Below are 18,732 nucleotides of genomic sequence, written 5' to 3' on the forward strand. Positions count from 1 at the left end.
AAATTCCTGTGAAAGCGGTGAAAGGTGGAATGGAAGCAGGAAGAACGAGGTGAGACGTTTTAAATTCAAGCTAAATTGTTGACTCATTTAGATGCCATTTCAAACAATAGTGACTTTGGTTTTTGCTGGGGGCGGCGGGGCGTGGGGTGGGAGGCAGGAGAGTGGTAGCAGTTGTCGGACACACATCACACTAAAAAGACAAGAAGAAACAAGGAAATTCTCTTCCAAAACAGTGAGGAAAAAATATCCAGAACTTCCCTGAAATAAAGGAAGCCTTCTGGCTACAACGTGCGTTGCTAGGGATTTATTTTTTTCCTCCTTTCCTAAGAGAGTAAAATCACGCAGACACATTCAAGCCCTTAGAGTTTTGCGAGCATATTGTGTATTCAGGACGTCAACTGAGCATGGTGTTAAGTGCGTGACTATAAAGAAAGGGTTAAACGGAAGGGGGTGGGTCGGAGATGGGAAGGCTGGCGAGAAGGTTCAAAAACACCATTTTCCAACTTGCAAAAACTCTGAACTTTTAAGCACCCAAAAATACACATGTGTGTGTCTGTGAGCTCAGGCAGATCTATTTCGGTAGAATTAAAAAAAAAATTAAAATCGTAATCTCTCTCTCTCTGTGCTTCAAACACCGAGCAGCCCCCTTAGGATCGCTTGGCAAAAGCTGCAGCAGAGGCACCGGCAGCGCTATTTACGAGCCGCGCTCAAAGCCACCCTCTCGTCCTTCCCCCGCTGCGAACTACCGTCTTCGAGTCTGGGTCACCTCTGGGGCCCTGGAGTTGGGGGCGGGGGCCCGGGAACCTCCTTCCTCCGCCAAACTTTGCCCGGGCGTGGGAGCGAGGGCGCGAGCCGCGGTGCGCGGGAACGCGCCGCCGACCGCCGCCTCCGCCGGGCGCTGGCAGCCGGGGGCCTCACCTCTCAGCTGCGAGGTGCGGGCTCCCAGCGCTCAGCCAGTGGGCGGTGCCGGCCCGCGCGGGGCGGAGCCGAGGGGGTGGGGGCTCCGCCGGGTATATAAAGCCGGCGCCGGCTTAACTTCTGACTTGGGGTTATTTATTTGGGGAGTTCGCGGACGGCGGAGACTGGCGGAGGCTGGAGGCGGCGGCGGTGGTGGCTGCCGCAGACGGTGGTTAAAAAAAGGCGGCGGCGGCGAGTGATGGGAGCGCCGTGGCTCCCGGGCGCAGGCGGGAGCTACCGAGCTTTCCGGGCAAGGCGGGAGCGCTGAGGAGAAAGGGGAGCGTCCGGGGTCTCGCGCCCGGCTCCACAGGCGCGGGCTGGGTTTTTGTTCGGCTGCGCTGAGCGCCAGGCAGCCCGAGCCAACAACTCCAGTTACAACAACAACCCACCTTCCCGCAGCCGAGCGAGACTAGGGCTGCTGCGTCCGTCCTATTGTTTAGACACTTGCCAGGAGCTCGGGAGTCAGCAGAGCCACCGAGTCCCCGCTCCCTGTCGCCGCTTTCTCTCTTCCCCACTTCCCTCCCCCAAGAAAGGGGCGCAGAAAGCCACTTGGAGAGGGGGAAGAGCCTGGAAGGAGACAAGCTGCTCCGGACTGCGGCCGCCGAGTCAGGTGCAGCGCCCAGAGTCGGGCGGCGTCGCGACGTCGGCGGTACGACTCCCACCGTGGCTGTGGGGACTGGATTCAAACCCTGGGAAAAGTTCCTGCACTTTGAGAAGGAGGACCCACTTGTGGGCTGTCGGGGGGAGACCGAGGGGCTGCCCCGGCCCAGGAGCCTGCTTTTATTTCTTCCACCTTTGCCATCAGGTGTCTGCTGCGGAGCTGCGGCGTATCCGGGAGACGAGAGGGGCTGACACACGCACGCACATAGGACTGCCGTTCAGCTGCCTCCTGGGGTCTCCTCGGATTAGCAGATACCACAGACCCAGCTGCCATCTCTCCACCGTCCGGAACGCCCCGGGAGGACCCGGGAAGCGGGTCTTGGCCTTTGCACTCTTTCTGGCCGGCCGGTCAGCCATTCCCTAGTCAGCCTTAGCAGGAGCTCTCATCCTCAACTTGGCCTCTTGGATTTCCTCTCCCGGGGTCGTGACTAGTGGATATTCCTGCTTGCTGGGCGGCTCGATTGCCCTTTTGTCTTTTCTGCGTGACCCCGTGGAAGGCCCTCGTGCGGAGCGTCTCCAAGGACGCCGGGGCGGGAGGCGGAATTGCCCAGACATCCTTCAGCGAAGTGCATGTGTGTTTGCAAATCGTCCTCCGCTGTCGGTAGACGACGAGGACCGGCCCGGGCTGCGGAGGAGCAGCAGGCCGGTGGGGCAGGCCGCGTGAGTGAGCCTCGCCAGGAGCCCCGCAGCGCGGTCCCGCGCCCCCTAGGCTGCGCGTCAGCCCGGTGCGCCCCCGCGCGCCATGTCCGGTCGTTCAGCGCGCTCCGCTCCCGGCCCGCGGGGCTCCTGCGCCTTCTAGTTTCGGAGAGCCCACTTTGACCGAGGCCACCATTCCTACTGAGCCTCCTTCTTCTGTCTCCTACCGTCCTCACTGGAATTGGATTTGCGGAGGGGGTCGGTGGAACCGGATCACCCCTGTTCCACGCGCAACTGGCCCCTGCATCTTCACGATCTTCACCGCGGTTGGGAGCTCCAGGTCTTTTACCTCCAAGTTGATATTTGTGAGGCAGACGACGCGTGATCTCCTCCCCGCTGCTTTGGGGTCTCCCTGTAGCCTTGGCCGGGCCAACTGATCTTCAGGACCTAAAGTTGCCCAAGGAGCGCCTGCCTTGCAGGAGGAGGGTGAGGGGAGCTGAGAGGCGTGTATCTGTGTTAGCTTTACTGCCTTGAATATTACTGTTACTTCTATATTATCTTGTGCACGTTATCCGGACACTCTGGGTTGCTAGACTCGCGCCAGGCACTGGGCCTCAGGCACAGCGCAGTTCCAACAGAGCAGCAAGCTAAAGAGAAAACCCCTGGCGCCGGCGAGCTAGGAGGCGGCGGGGGAAGATGCGCGGCGTGGGCTGGCAGACGCTGTCCCTGTCGCTGGGGTTAGTGCTGGCGATCCTGAACAAGGTGGCGCCGCAAGCGTGTCCGGCGCAGTGCTCCTGCTCCGGGAGCACAGTGGACTGTCACGGGCTGGCGCTGCGCAGTGTGCCCAGGAACATCCCCCGCAGCACTGAGAGACTGTGAGTATGGGCTCTTCCTCCCCCTTCCTCCCCACCATCGGGGTTGCGCAGCCCCTGCGTCGAGACTGGAGGGACTGAGCGGCACAGAGAACTGTGCCTGGGTCAGTCCTCACTAGCTTTCCCGAAGGCGCATCCTGGTCTTGAACTCTCTGGGAGGGCGCTGCCCGGGGAGGGGCCACTGCCCAAGGAGGGGCGGGCCCGCTGGCTGCTGCGCTTGGTCCCTTCCTCCGGCTCCAGTCCCGCCACTCGCAGCCCTTTGCGGGCGAGTTCTGTGAGGTTGGGGAGACGGGGAGATGGGGGACGAATAGTCGCGGGTGCCTGGGGCAAGGGAGACGCGACTTTGTTCCTCGGACTCTGCAAACGGAGTCACCTTGCGGTTGGGAACTGTCGCGGGTCGGTTCAGGGCCGAGTCCCGGCTCTTGTCATCGCGGGGTGGCGCGAAGAAGGGGGGTTGACGCGGGAGGGGGGGTACTCAAAAGAGAGAAACCTCCGCTCCCCGGCTTTGTGTCGCCCTCCTGGGGACTGAGGGAGAGGAGACGGGGTCGTGGGGCGGCTGAGCCCGCCCAGGGGCGCTTCTACAGGCCGCGGAAGGAAGGATGCCCCAGGACGGCAGCAGCTTTCGCGGTGGCCGCGCGCAGCCCCCCGCGACTCTTCCCCCGCCTTTCATTTCCCCTGGGAGGAGGCGGCGGCGGCGGCGAGCCCCAATGACCTGTCCGAGGGGGAAGGTTCCGGAGGCGGACCACGTCCCGTCGGCTAGGCGAAGTTAGGGCTGGTTCTCCAAGCGGAGCCGGCCAAGTCGCGTCTGACCAATTTGGTGACCCCGCGGCCCTCGGCTGCCCCCTTCGGCCCTTCCTGCTGAGCCCTAGTGCCCCCTTTCCACCTTTCTGGCAGTTTCTGCGTCCCTGCTCGTGGCAGCCTCTCCCCTTCCTTCCTCTCTTCGCGCTCTGCTGCCCGCAGACATCCCCGCCTCCCTGTCTCTGTGAGCCTCTAATGAAGAAGTAATCGCAACGCGGGTGTTGACGGCCCACGCGCCGCTTGTGGGGCGCTTTCCGAGTTCAGGGAAGTGGAGCGTGGAGGCCGTTCTCTTTGTGAACGCAGAGGCCGCCGCCCCGCGCTTCCCGGGCGCCCGGGGCGCGCTCCCCTCACCGCTGAGCTTGGGCCCGGGGGGGCGAGGGCGGCCGGGGCAGCGCTCTCAGGCTGCGCTCCCCGGGCCCCTGCGTCCCCAGGCTGCGAGGGGGGCGGACGGCGGAGGGGACGCCTTGGATTCGCAGGTTTCCACCAGCTCGGCCCGCAGCGCGGCGAGTCGATCTTCTTATCCAACCCATTTTCCTCGCCCTCAGTTTAAAGGCCAGAGTTGAGCCATTCCTTCCCTTGCCAGTGGCTGCCCCATCCCGAGCCCCACTGGGCCGCCCGCTACTCCGTCTCTGCCCTCCTTCCCTGGCCCGCAGCGCTGGGCAGGTTGAGTCCCTACCCAGGGTATCTTGTCAGAATATGATCTCCCAAGTTTGTCTGGGACTGGGGGGCTGGCGGTGGCGGTTGGGACTCAGCTTATGGCAAGTAGCCCGGATAAAGAAAGACCCCAACCACTGTAGGAACAATTCGATGGTACTTTGCTCAGCACGGAAAATGGGTTGGGGAGAAAGCAGTGCAGAACTCTCTTTTAGCCCTTGTCATTTCATGCTATTCAGAACAGTTTAAAGTTTAAGCACTAACATGTCTTATTCAGCAAAAAGGGAACGGTTCGGGGAAAAAATAGCAATTGAGTTTTAAGGTCCTTGAAAAAAAATTTACCCCTATGAGGGATCTATAAAGAAGTTTCAGAAAATAGTTTACTCAGTGCTGGCTTATAAAATTATGTCATTGACAACATAAACACATTAAATACACATGATGTTTTCAAAGTCAAGGTGGGGTTTACTTCCGTGAAGGAGAACATTCAAACCGCAGCAAAGCCTGGTTTTATTTGAAATGATTGGAACCAGGGCAAGTTTAGATCTTGACCTAAGATGCCAGAAAAGGGGTTTGTGACTCTTGAGGGAAACGTGGTGCTGAAATCTGAACAAAAATGTCAGGGCCTGAATACTATTTCCACTATTGCCCTTGCTAGTAGTTTTCACTTTACAGTCACAGCGGGTGTCCCCGAGCTGCAAACGAAGAGTTTCGTTTTCATACAAACATAGAATTGTTGGAAGGTAAATGCTTATAAATGCGAGTCTTTGAAGTGCAGTTCTTTTGATGGCACTCAAACTTTATTCTTTGCCTTAGGAAGTTTAGCCATGGTGCCACCTAAGGATAGGGTTCTGAATTTTTAAAATTTTCTTCCTGAATAGTATTAGAAAAGTGTTCCTTTAACTTCCTGAAGGTAACTTTTTGGGAACATTACTAACAATAATAGTGAATATCAGAATACCTGTGAAATTAATATACACCTCCTTATAAAAGCAAAAATTGAAAGCATCCCATATACACACAAAAGAGAACATCTCTTGATAACAGAATCACTTCATTTTCTTGTCATATGACAGCAAGCATGGACTCTGTAAACTTAATCATTTTAAAAATTTTCTTTCAGAGATGACTTCCTTTTCTTTCTCTGTCTTTTACTTTGCAAACTACTTTAGTAATTGGAACTGATCCTTTATCTCAAAGCTCTTATTTTGTTTATATTTGTCTTTGTTTAACTAGATAGTGGTAGAAATTAAACAGAACTTTCATTTTCTTACTTGTTTTCTCTTAGGGATTTGAATGGAAATAACATCACACGGATTACTAAGACAGATTTTGCTGGTCTTCGACACCTAAGAGTTCTGTAAGTATGTTCTTCTGTGTTTTGGAGAATTCTCTTTTGTTTTTTAAGGTTGTGTATTTTGAATTGTTACTGATCTCAGTTTTAATAACTGCCTCAATGACAGAAACATAAAATTTTAAAAGGCCTTAGTTTCCTTTTTTTTTTTTGTTTATCAGTGTACTTCAATTTTAATAAAAATGTAGGCCTTTATTTTAAGGTTGGATGCAAGCCATAGAAACAGTATAATGGAAATGACTTCAAATGTTTGCTATACCATACCGTAAGTGCCTTATGCATATAAAAATGTAGAATAGTTGCTTTTACAATATGAATGAGTAATGTGAGACATTTGATATATTTTTAGGATTTGAGATTAACTATAAAGAATTTAAGTGGGCCTGCATTTTATTATTGCTAATATAAAAATGTTCAGACTCTTCTAGCAAGCAACATGTACCTATATTTTGTAACATTAAAATCAAACAATCCAGGTTTTCGCAGAGTTTTTAGTGGGAACTGTTTCTCTATAAAAATATGTTGGTCATATTTTGAATCATTTCTTGTATTTTAAAGCTTTGCAACTCATAAAATTGTTGCAGTATGATTACTTTTTTAATTAATGTGTTAAGTTAGTTGTGAATAAACAATCATTTGAGATTCAGTGTAATGTAAAATTGTTTTTACCTATAGATTTATAAATGTTTACATTGCAGTGCACATATACTTTTGATCATGCGTGTTCATTGTTCACTTTTGAAAAACACATTTTTGGCCTTTATGAATTCTTCCAATTTCTGACATATATCCATCAGTGAATTGAAGTATGTGTATGATGAATTATTGTATGTTGTTTCTTTCAGTTAAGAATTCACTTGAAAAACAGCCATCAGAGTTGTAGTGTCATGGGTTACTTTTCAGGATATACTATAGTTTAAGGTTCAGGATTCTGACAAAATTTTGTGAGAAACTGAATTAGCATTTTTTATGAAAGTTTCGTGATGAGGATGCTATTTTCCTTCCCTGATTTTTCTCAGATACAACATTGTTAGATTTGATATTGAATCTCAAACCAGAGCAGTATTTAACTTCATAAAGGGACAAGTTTTCAGTTGCTGAACTGACACTTTTTCAGATGGTGAGTGGTAACATTAAGACTCCTGTTATACTTTGCATTTCAGTCAGCTTATGGAGAATAAGATTAGCACCATTGAAAGAGGAGCATTCCAGGATCTTAAAGAACTGGAGAGACTGTAAGTATTTTCAATTCCAAACTTATGACGACATAACTATATTTTAAAATAGTTGCATTTCAAGGACCATGTCTTCAATTTCATGTCTTAGTCTTTGTAAGTTTACGGAAAAAAGAAGTTGATAAAGTGATTTTCAAACTAATTTACAATTAGAAATAATAGAATTTTTGCATAAATAGTACTAACTTGTACAAGTTCAAAAATACAGACTTACTTTCCTGAGACATTTACTTCCTTGGTAACCATTGCTTTGGTACTTAGAGATGTACATTTTTTCTTATTTTTCATCTAGTTTGTTTTATTTGCTTATGTAGGAAGAAAGGTGGTAATTTTATTTGCATTTATGGTACATTATGGAAAAGAAGAGTTTTGCTGATAGTTATTTTAGTTCCCATGCTATTGCTATGTGTGTCATTAGTGACATTTGAGGAAATATTTAAAGTTCTTAGTGATAAAGATTTACTTTCTGATATTTAACACTTGTGGTGAATATTATTAATAACTGCTATTCACAGTTTTATTTCATTATTTTATAGTAGCTTTCTAAATTTTTTTTTGCTGGAAAAAGAATTTAGTAGAAATGGAAGTAAGAGTTATGTTATCAAAGCACATCATTTAACATTGATTGTTTTTTTCCAAGAAGATCAAATGTGAACTTCAGGATTTAAAATACATTTTTATTTTTTCAGACACAAAATTTTATGGATTGTTATATATTACTGGAGGACCATTATTATTTAATGCCTATAGTGTATATATACAAAAGACAAAAACCTCTGCTGAAATAATTAGATAAAATACACAGTTTGTCATTTGAAATATGAATAACATATCTCCATATGTCTTGATAATTCAAGTTTAGTAGCTTTGCATTTCTAAGGGCAAATATCAGCTCTCTTAAAAGCAGCAACAATTATTTTAATGTTTCCATGCCTGCTTTAAGAGGCACTTTAGGTAAAAATAAACATTTTATTTAAAATAAAATTTATTTATTTAAATAAATTTATTTATTTAAAATAGTGAAATATGAAGTTCATTTAAGGCATAGCACGTGCTCAGATTCACTGGGCCCAAGGGCAAAAGTTAATTCTGTGTAACTGTAAATATAAAAGTGGCTTGTCAATTTCTAAGGTATTTGTAAATATAGGCTACACTTTTATAACCTAGAGTAAAATTAAACAGAGATATCTAATTTATTTTGCTATAAAATTTTGTTCATGAATAATATTACAATATAGCGATATAATTGTGGAATTCAAAATAAATTTAAAACCACTACTTAGAGTTAGTTTTGGGGAGGAAATAAAAATAAGTTAAATATTGGGTTAAGTTTATAACAAAGTTTATAAGTTCGTAAGCTGTTTCTTAACATATAAAAATACTCTGAAAGTATTTATTCTTTGATATCTTTTATGAATAGCTAATCTCTAGTGAGAACTTGGCAAAAGTATTTTTAATCCATCCATTAAAAACTAAGCATTAATATAATTTAAATGTTTAGTAAGATGAATAGATAATTTAAAATTATCATTTAAGCATTAACAGTTTTTTCCATGAGTAACTTTTATTTATTCATATATATGAGTTTAGTAGTCACATATATACATTTTTCCATGTGAGAGAGAGAGAGATATATATGTATGTATATTTTTTTCTTAAACAACTTTGATATCATTGAAGGATTCTCAGTGGCTTTTCATGAAGTCTATATTTTGTTTATATTGTAATTTTAAATATTTTCAGAAACACTGGAATAAAACAAACTTTCTCATTATTTTTCAAGCCACTTTGGAGTACCATTTGAACTTTCATCTTGAATAAATGAACTTTTCCTAAAAATTATTAACCAGATACCTTATGATCTGAAATTCGATTAAAGTTGTAAGTAGGTACTATTTTTTGACTTTTACTTCCCCGGGAATGTCACTTCATCTCAGAACAATTTTCTGTTCTACGGAGATGCAGTCAGATGTTGCAGAGTGGGAGGAGGATTTGTAATTTTGAATGAAAACTAATATATATGCAGGACTTCTTTAAATCACCCCAGCTGTTGGCCGAGAGCAAATATTTCATATTTGTGAGGAAAAGCTGAGAAAATTCCTTTTGTTTACAACTGCCAAGTCCATCTGATGGAAGCACATTGTTATCTGACAGCCAATTCATCTCCTTGGGACTCTGGAATTCAAAACCATTTCTTAGGAGCATTGTGGATACACTTTTCAAATATTTATTTCTTTAAATACATTAAATGGCAAGCAGTTTTGCTAAAGAATGCATTCAGGTTATTGTGGAACAAACTATTTTAAATTTTTTTCAGTATATTAATTAAAAAAAATTTTAAAAAGCTACCCAGAGAGTTCTATAATCAAATTACTGTGGCCTTATAATAATATTATTATGGTATATATTCTTATTGTAGTAGGTGATGTCATTAACATCACACAAATTACCTTTTTTTCCCCCGAAAGTTGCAAGAGACAGTGTAATAAACAGGAAGTAATCAGTGAATTAACTTATAAATAATTATACCTTGTGTGAGTTTATATGTTTTTTTAGCAATTTAAATGTGAGTTTTAAATTCAAACTCCAAATTATGAAAAGGTGTATAAATGCAGGTTTATCTTGTGAATGCCATTTATACTGTATATATAATATAGCAAGTTAATTTTCTTTCTTTGTGTGAAGAACAAAAAATAAAAACATTAACTTTATTCATATGCAATTTATGGTTCTAAGTTATTTTTTCATTTTAAAATGATAAAATCAGAACAATTCCAAATATTTTATGAGTATTTCAAAATTATAAGTTTTTTTCTTTTTACTTTATGTTGCTAGAGTTTTAACTTGATCAGAAAGAAGACATCTGAGAACAGAAGATAAGAGCTGTGCCTTTTAGAAATCCAACTTTTAATCTCTAAGAAACAGGGTCATGTGATTAGGTTGGATTTAATTTTAGTATAGGATGAGAAAATCATTATTGGCAAATCAAAGCATTATAGCTACAAAAGAAACACATTTTTTCCACTTCAAAGAATTGATGAAATACAAGGTTATCAGTCAAAATGTCAAGTAGTAGATGGGTATTGAAATACTCCCTCCCTTCCTCCCTTTTCTGTCTCACTGCCTCCTTTCCCTTCACTTCCTTCTTTGTATTGTATAGAGAACAACAGCAGATGATATGATGATCAGAATGTGGTTATGAATCATTGTAAAAGGAATAAGTTTTAATCATGCCTACACACTATGAGCACACAGTACTTCCTGTTTTGTCAGTTTCCTACTTTATGCCCAGACCTAACATGTGCACTGGTGGATTCCCATGGATGCTCTGTGTTGCCGGTAGTACCTGCTTATCTGAGATGAGAATGAAGCCTTGAGAATGTGCCTCATGTAGATTGCATTAACAGGTCTCATTGTTTAATCAAATGTTCAAATGAAATCTAATATAGTTAAGTGACTAGATAGTCAATGGAAATTAATTAAGGAAAAACAAACTACAAATAAGCTACAGTAAAGAAACATTTAAGAATTATACTTCTTTATATTTCACAGAAGATGCCTGTGTATACTTGCAATAAAATCTCCAGGCAAAATTATTAATTCAAGGTATTTCTTGGTTAGTGTATAATGTGTTAGAAGGCTAAAAAAAATCACATTGGGACCCCTGACTTTTCTATGCTGGTGTAAAGTTATGTTGTTCACTTATGTCTTATGGGATTATGCTGCAGTCATTAAAGTTCTATTTTATGGCCACTTCAGTATTTCACTACTGCAAATCATCTGCTTTTGTAAGTTGCTGGATAATACAAATGCAAGAGTATGAGAAAGGTTTTGAAATTTTTTAAAGGTTGTCCAAAAGAAATTAGGGTATTTTGTCTGAAATACAACGAAACACTCAATGCAAAATAAAATGTGTATATGCCTAGGTTATATTAATGAGAACCAATAGCATACCATTGAAAACCTTGGATATTAGATATTTCATTAACTTCACAGTCATACCCTTGCAATAAGGAAACTGCAGAAGTGATAAAGGCAAAGCCTTGGACTGCACTTTTTTTCCTACCAATACGTTGTAAAGCCATTCCTATAAGACAATATTGCTTTAAACATTCCAAATTTTGGTATCTTTGGATTTGAGATTACCTTTTTTCTACTAACGTTGTCATTTGATACTCATTTTTACTTGGAAAAAAGAGTCCTGAAAATATTATTATAATGAAGCCATGCAAAGCCTGTTCACTTAGCTATTTTAAAGTTTCTATCAAGTAAATACAAAGAAAATACTCATTTTAATTTAGAAATGTCTTTACAATAGAGCCTAAATTTGACTAGACACTATCCTCTCCTTAAACAATATCTAAAAGGCACATGTATTTTTTGAAGGTGATGCTGAGTTATTTCTCCCTGGGTGTGCACACCATGTGTAGGCATGAGACAGCCAATGTGAGGCTGAGGAACTACGGCACTCTAGAATTTTTGTTGTAGGTCGCTATACATGAGTTCAGATAGAGAATATGTTGTGGAACAGGTCTGAAGGAAGGCTCCCCTTATCCCCTGTTCATGAAGGTGGAGAATCCCTCTTCTGACTCATCCTGCAGGTTTATAGGCAACACATAACGTCCTTTTTCTTGAAGTAAGGGCAAACTAACAGTGCTAATCTCCTTGGAAAAGAATGCAAGCTCATCTTAAAAGAATTGTTCTCTGGCACCTTTATACCCAAGTTTAAAATCACGGCAGTTATTTTCTCGGGAAAGGCTCTTTAAAGAACATCTCAAACTCAGCAAAGAGGCTCAGTATGTACATTGTATGAGATAAATCATGCACCTAGATGTTCAAGAGTGTATCACTATCTGTGATAGCCAAATATCAAATTATTTTCACCTGTTTGTAAGCAATATTGAACGATTTTAAATTACATTTACTGACTATGGTCTTAGAAGGCTTTAATGCAAGTGCACTATTAGAAGTTTTGCAGAACATTCAATCTGTCTGAGAGGGTTTCTCATGCAGCGTTTTTTTTTATGGGCCTTGAAGTTGAACGGTGGTGAGAAGGCCTGTTTGCTCTTTGTGGACCGTTTTATAAATTCTGAAACAGCAAGGCTGTTTATTTTTCCCACATCTGTTTTGGGCTCATCCTTTGTGATAGTGTTTGCTGGATGCTGTGTCCTTTATACCTCCCCTGAAATGAGTAGTTTAGTTTGCACTGTTACAATGTATTTGTGGAAGCAACGAATGTCAAATATTTTACATTGAACTCTGTCTTTCATTCCTGTTGGATACCTTTCTGCCTGAATTATGCCTTCTAGCCCGAATTCCACAACTTTACATGGAAGGAGAGACTTTTCTGTGTGGACTTTGTATATATTGCTCTTATCTGTTTTCAAAGCAATTTATATCTGCTGGACTGGGAGGAATATTGGTGAAAACACTTTCAGAATGAAAGTTTGGTAACAATAGCACTGATTTGGTTTTAATGCAATTGGAATCTTGCTTTAAGATAATATTAACAAAAATTTGTTTGATTGTCATCTTGGCAGTGTCTGTCCGCCCTGGATGAAGGTGGGGCTTCATCTCTCTGCTGCTGCCCTATTCAGTGTAGATAACCTAGACTCCCCTCAGTGTAGGCAGCTTGTAATTTTATATGCTATTGCCTGGTGTCCTATGAATATTGGCAGACACTCATTGGTTGTGCTGTTGATTATCTTTCTAAACAGATACAAACTCTTCTACCTGCTTTTAAAACATTAGATAGGAGTGGCATCAAAAAACCCTTGGTTTCAATTCCACTGTGAGATCTTCATCAAATTGCTTCGTCTTTTAAAACTGCAGTTTTATCATCATTAAAACAGAAACAATTATCATATCTCATAGTATTGGTACACGATTTTAGTAAGATAATGCACAGAGTTTCACAAAATGCTTGACACAGAGTTAGCACGTAAGGAACTATTATTATTATACATTTCAACATCTCCCTTCCTGTTTTTCAGAAACTGAGTTTCTGAATTATTTTATCTTATTGAGCTAATAAAATGTGTCTATAATAACTTTGACTTTTAAATATCCATATTTACCATCATTTTCCTTCTGATTTTCTTATAGCATATAATCAATAGACAAGATGTGAAGAAAGTACAAAACCTTCTCCAAATTTTTTTCAGAGTATTTATCAAAATCTCTGAATGTATAGAGAATATCGAGAAGTAACGGGAATGAACAGGAAGCAACATTTTTATTAATAAGTTTTGATCTCCCTACCACAGAATATAAAGGGTGAAAATACTGATATCACTGCTGAAAGTATAAACTTTATCTAATACTAGCTAAATGTTAAAAATCTTTGCTTTAAAAATGTTAGCATAAAAGGCGAATGGTAATTTACCTGAGAAGAAGGCATTTATGTTTGAGAAATAGAAGATTGTAAAAGATAGACTTTTTAAGGCAGCATTTATCAAATGGCACATTGTAATACCTTACATTTACAATGACAGGTAAATATGAGACTTGCATTTTTTACTAGCTTTGGTAAAATCGTTTTCATTTTACATTTTGGATGGGGGTGAACTTTGCAAGTGTTAATTGAATTGAGGTGAAAGTTGAAACAATAAGAGACCTCCAACCTCTAGTAATGGACAAGTCACAGGAGCAGCTGGCAGATAATAATTTGAAACAATGCTTGTCAGTAATGCTTATGCTGCCCTTCAAGTTGAGGTTGTTAAGAACCTGCATTTCAGAGGCCAGTGATCTTTAGTGTGACCCAGAAAGATCATTCACCCTGCTGAAGGTCACACTGAAAAAATAGCCCATAGCACAGAGGAAACAGTTGCTGAGATCTTTCTTATCTTTACCCTAAAAATATGTGTCTCAGAGACACACATTACACACCTTTCTGAAACCATGAATTTCTATCCAGCGAATTTTCAGTCAGTCTCCTGAGATCTTGTGGGCAGATTCCATCTAGCTGGTGATGACACAGGAGCTGAATATCACTGAATCTCTTATCTGTGCTTTGACACAATTGAGTATCCTTGCTGGGAACAATTAGTAATTGACCCACCTGGTCTGCTTAATGCAGCAAATTCATGTTGATTCCCATAAATCCTCCTCTGAGATGCCCTTAATTCACTACATGCTGTTTATCTGTTCTTGGACTATCAGATTTTAACTTCTTTAACACATTTACATTAGAGTTATTATTATGACACACTCATCTTCGAGCTACCAAGAAGTATTCTGTGGTATTAGAAGAAGCTAGGTTATTTTCTCTCGAGCTGTGTTTAGAAATTGTTGTGCACCTTGATAGTCTAACTTAATTCTGGATTTTAAAAAATCCTCTTTAGTTTAAAAACTTAATTTCTGGTCATTGTATTAGAAATTCTGCTTAAATTGTTTTCCTTTATTGGATATTTTGGAAGAGTTTCACTTTTTATTTTAATGTTTGTATTTCAATTTATTCTTAGTTCTAATGGAAGAGGAAACAGAACAGGAAGCAAAAGTGTATTGATACTCTTTTAAAGAAAAAAAATGGAATCATACTATTTTTCTATGCATGTTACCATGTCACCTATTATCTGCCTTTTTTTGTATACTACTGTGTCTTATACACATGGTAGGCTTAGACACATTAAGATCATTCATAATAATTTTCATGGAATAGTGATAAATTACTTGAATTCTGAGAAAAATATTTTATACGTATTTTTGTTTTGCTCTCAACTTTAGGTATTTTAAATAGATCATTAAAATAGTGAACTGCCTATACAGCTAGTTTTTTTTTTTTTTAATAAAACTTGGTGTTTTATTTTTAGGTGATTCATTCATAGATATTTAGGAAGTGGGCTATGTAAAACTACATTTTTCCCAAAAAAAGATTGGTGAAAAGGAAAGTTGAGGATTACATTATTTTGAGGAATGTTTAGACTGACTCTTTGAAAGGAGTGATTCAGAGGGTATGTTCTGGAGTCAGCCCACCTGAATTCAGGTTCTAGCTCTACTTTCTATGAGCTGTGTACCTTCATCCAAAACAGCAGTGACAGTAGGACCTACTCATGGGGTAGAATGAATGTGATAATTCATGTAAACTTCTCAGAACAGCGACAGAACTTTCTATGAGCTGTGTACCTTCATCCAAAACAGCAGTGACAGTAGGACCTACTCATAGGGTAGAATGAATGTGATAATTCATGTAAACTTCTCAGAACAGCGACTCTCACCTAGTAAGCTTAATATATGTTAGCTATTACTTTGGGAATGAATTAAGAACCACTAAGAATTTGAAAAAAAATTGAGAAAAGACACTGCTTGCACCGTATCTGAATTATCTACTTTCTTACAATATCTGAAATGAGACCAATGTAGACCCATTAACAAGAAATCTAGTAGCAGCCCTCAGTCACTTGGGTATCTGAATTTGTTTCACCATATTGAATTCCTTCCAATTTCTAGATGATGTTGAGAATGGCATGGCTGGGGGGGGGGTTGAAGGAAGGGAAAGGAGGCAATTGCTGTATAGAGCACATGAAAGCAGGTTTGGTGGCGGGTCTTAGGTTATCTGGAGGGTGGCATAAAACCTAAGGCGGGTACCTTAGGGAACATGCCTGGAGAAAGTTGCCTGAACATAAAATGCACATGCTAGGATTTTGCTGAACTATATCAAAATGCAAAGAGCAGTTTTTCCTAAGGACCTAATAAGTGCCCGGAAAGAAGGAAGGAAATACACAGATATGGCCTTTACACTTGAAGAGTTTACAGTGTAGTGGGAATCAGACCAGTGTGTGAATAAATATAATATAGTGTGAGGGACTCTTATTTATCAAATACTATGGGCATATGGAGACACAGGCAAGGGAGGAATCAACTTTAGGAGAATCAGGGGAATTACACAGAGGATGTAAGAAAGTACCATTTGGAGAAAAGGGAAAGCTCTGTACAGAGAGTTGCCTGTGCAGGGGCTGGGGACCTGAAGGAGCGTGCTTGTTTTGGCTGGAGAATCATGGACGATGTTTGTTAGTCCAGTGGTTTGGATCAGATTATGAAAGCACATCTCTGTCATTTCAAAAATTGCAATTGCCTATTTGGACAATGGGGAGTCTTCCCTAGACAAATTCTTATTAGCCCTGTTGTGAATACTTGTAATCTATTTTTTCAGACAAAATATAACAAGGTCATCATTAAGTTATATTTTATTGAAAATGTTTAATAGTAGACTCTGGAAGTACTCTTTCCTCAGATCCATGCCTGGCAAAGAAAAAAAAAAAAGCTTTTGGTTTCACTTTACAGTTAACCTTGTTAAGTGCTTTATTCATCAAAATTAGTGTAGGTGAAAAGTAAGTCCACCCTTTCACTACTGATTTTACTATTTTCCCTCTGATTGTCTCAGCATACGTTTTTATGAGCAAACATTTTATTAAGTGCTGAGAGTATTTCTATAGATGACCAACTTCTTAATAATATGAGTTATGTAGCAAAAGATGGTAAGCGTAGCTATCATTGCCTCATGGCGTTTTAGAGTTGGAAGAAGTTCTGAAGTTCACCTTGTCCAACTTTTCACTTAATGCAGAATTTCTTTTTATTACATCCGTTGCAGGGGAAAAAATGCATAGCCTCTGCTTGAATATATGTGGAGTAAGGAGTTGAGAGCTTCCTAAAGCCGATCATCCCATTTCTTAATATCTTTTATACTTAGAAAGGTCTTCCTTATGATCTGCTTTCTTGAGTTATAATTACTAGTGCTATTCCTGCCCTCTAGAGACTAAATAACTGTAATTCTGCTCCCATCTGATGACCGTTTAAATATCTCATCATATTTAAAAGGGGGCAAGATTGATATGCCCTCTTTTCCTGCCACCTTAACATTTATCTTTACCACAAGAAACACCTCAAGTTTCTTCAGTGTGATGTTAGTTTCTGGACGTCCTTACTCTCCTCTAGAGCTATAGCAGCTTATAAATCATTTAAGTGTGCATTTTACATTAGCTTGTCATCATTTTATTTAAATTTGGGAAAAGTAGAGAGGATAGATATTTATTTTTACTGAAATGTTAAATTGTACACTTAAAACGAATGAGATTGGGATATGAGTACATGAAGGCCAGATTTTGCCACTCTTTAGTTAGTGTGCATAGTCCAAAAGAGCTTAGTTATGTAGTACCGGGGCTTAAATTGAGTTAGAGTTGCAATCAAGTTCTTTTCTAAAATATTTAAAACATCCCAATATCAGTTAAACATTAAGAAAACATTACTTAAACATTTTTGCCCTCATTGTTAGTTATAACTCAGCCTCATTCAGTTAAGAGTCAAGAACTGTGGATTGAGGTTTTCTTGTGATTTTGCCTAGAGGTAGAAACCATGCTGACACTTTCTTATACATTTTTCTGAAACTAAATGAAAAGCTAAAAAAAATGAAATTTCCACCTCTCCTCAGTACCTTGGCTGAAAATTTAGGTCATTTGGGACAGCGTATGAATTATTTTAGGGCACCATTTAATATGGTATTTCTGCTGTATGTTGAACTTGCCTAACCTAGACACCAGAGTCTGAGTCCAGAAATCCTGTTTCATTGCATCTGTGCTGGTTGACTGATGTTGCAGGGGATGTGAATTTAGAGTTTAGGCCCCAGTAATCATCATCTGAGTAAGCACAATGGAAAATTGCTTTAAAGAGTCATGTAACAAAAGGTGTAACCAACTTCTGATTTTCAATGCTTGAATTCTCTTGAATGTCGTTTCATTCTTTCCTGAAATACAGGATGAGGCATGACACTACCCAATCACAGTCTCATTGTTGGGTACTTTCTATGTAACATATGCTTTGTTTTTGTTTTTCTCAAAAGGCGTTTAAACAGAAATCACCTTCAGCTGTTTCCTGAGTTGCTGTTTCTTGGGACTTCGAAGCTATACAGACTGTAAGTAGACAGAAATAGTTATTGTTGCTTTGGGTAGTACCTCGCGTTTTATTAAATGTATTTTGGATCTGTTTCCTTGTGCTTTCCTGGAATCTATTCATCTATTCATCCGTAGATTAATGGATTAAAAGTTTGCCTTTCTTTCTTTTCTTCTTTTCTCTCTCTTTTCTTTTTTGTTTTTTTGGAAATTTATGATTGGTTTTCCAGTAGTTCCAGTTCTTTTATTTGGTTAGCATTTACTGATTCATGTATATGTTATTGTAATTGTATTATTCTTTTTTGGTCCTGATGGGGAGATTTACCTAACTTCTTTATGGAAACTTTTGATTAAGTTCTGAAGGGAAAGGTTGCCACTGCACTTCCTCTTCAGAGGAAGTTGGCAGTGTTCTCTTGTAAAGTTGAGGTTTTTAATGTCAGCTTTTTTGATATTGTTTCTGTATTCACATAGTGTTTATTAGTCTGGAAATATTATTATAAGGTATTTAAAGAGGACTGTAAATTTCCTCTTAAATGTTCCTTTTAAAGCCAGAATTCCACACTGTGCAATATGAACGACTGTAAGGGTTTCATATCAAATACGTCATTGACTGTTAACAGAAGTACTTTGGAAGGAGCGTAATGTGAGTTTTAGGCAGAATCAGTTTTTCTTCCCTGGAATGC

At 40.7% G+C, this 18,732-nt stretch overlaps 1 protein-coding gene across 3 annotated transcripts in view; it reads left to right on the top strand.

Annotated features, from left to right (window-relative positions):
- Positions 1 to 2,014: 2,014 nt before the first annotated feature.
- The window catches only part of SLIT2 (slit guidance ligand 2), a 398,287-nt gene continuing 381,569 nt past the window's right edge, over positions 2,015 to 18,732 (top strand). For all 3 annotated transcript variants that reach the window (XM_079920024.1, XM_079920023.1, XM_079920025.1), the window contains exons 1-4: positions 2,015 to 3,128; positions 5,866 to 5,937; positions 7,095 to 7,166; positions 18,001 to 18,072. In XM_079920024.1, the coding sequence (XP_079776150.1) occupies positions 2,950 to 3,128; positions 5,866 to 5,937; positions 7,095 to 7,166; positions 18,001 to 18,072 (395 nt within the window). In that variant the 5' untranslated portion in view covers positions 2,015 to 2,949. The remainder of the gene's footprint in view (positions 3,129 to 5,865; positions 5,938 to 7,094; positions 7,167 to 18,000; positions 18,073 to 18,732) is intronic.

The sequence above is a fragment of the Stenella coeruleoalba genome (genome assembly GCF_951394435.1).
Source record: "Stenella coeruleoalba genome assembly, chromosome: 4".
Classification (NCBI taxonomy): Eukaryota; Metazoa; Chordata; class Mammalia; order Artiodactyla; family Delphinidae; genus Stenella; species Stenella coeruleoalba.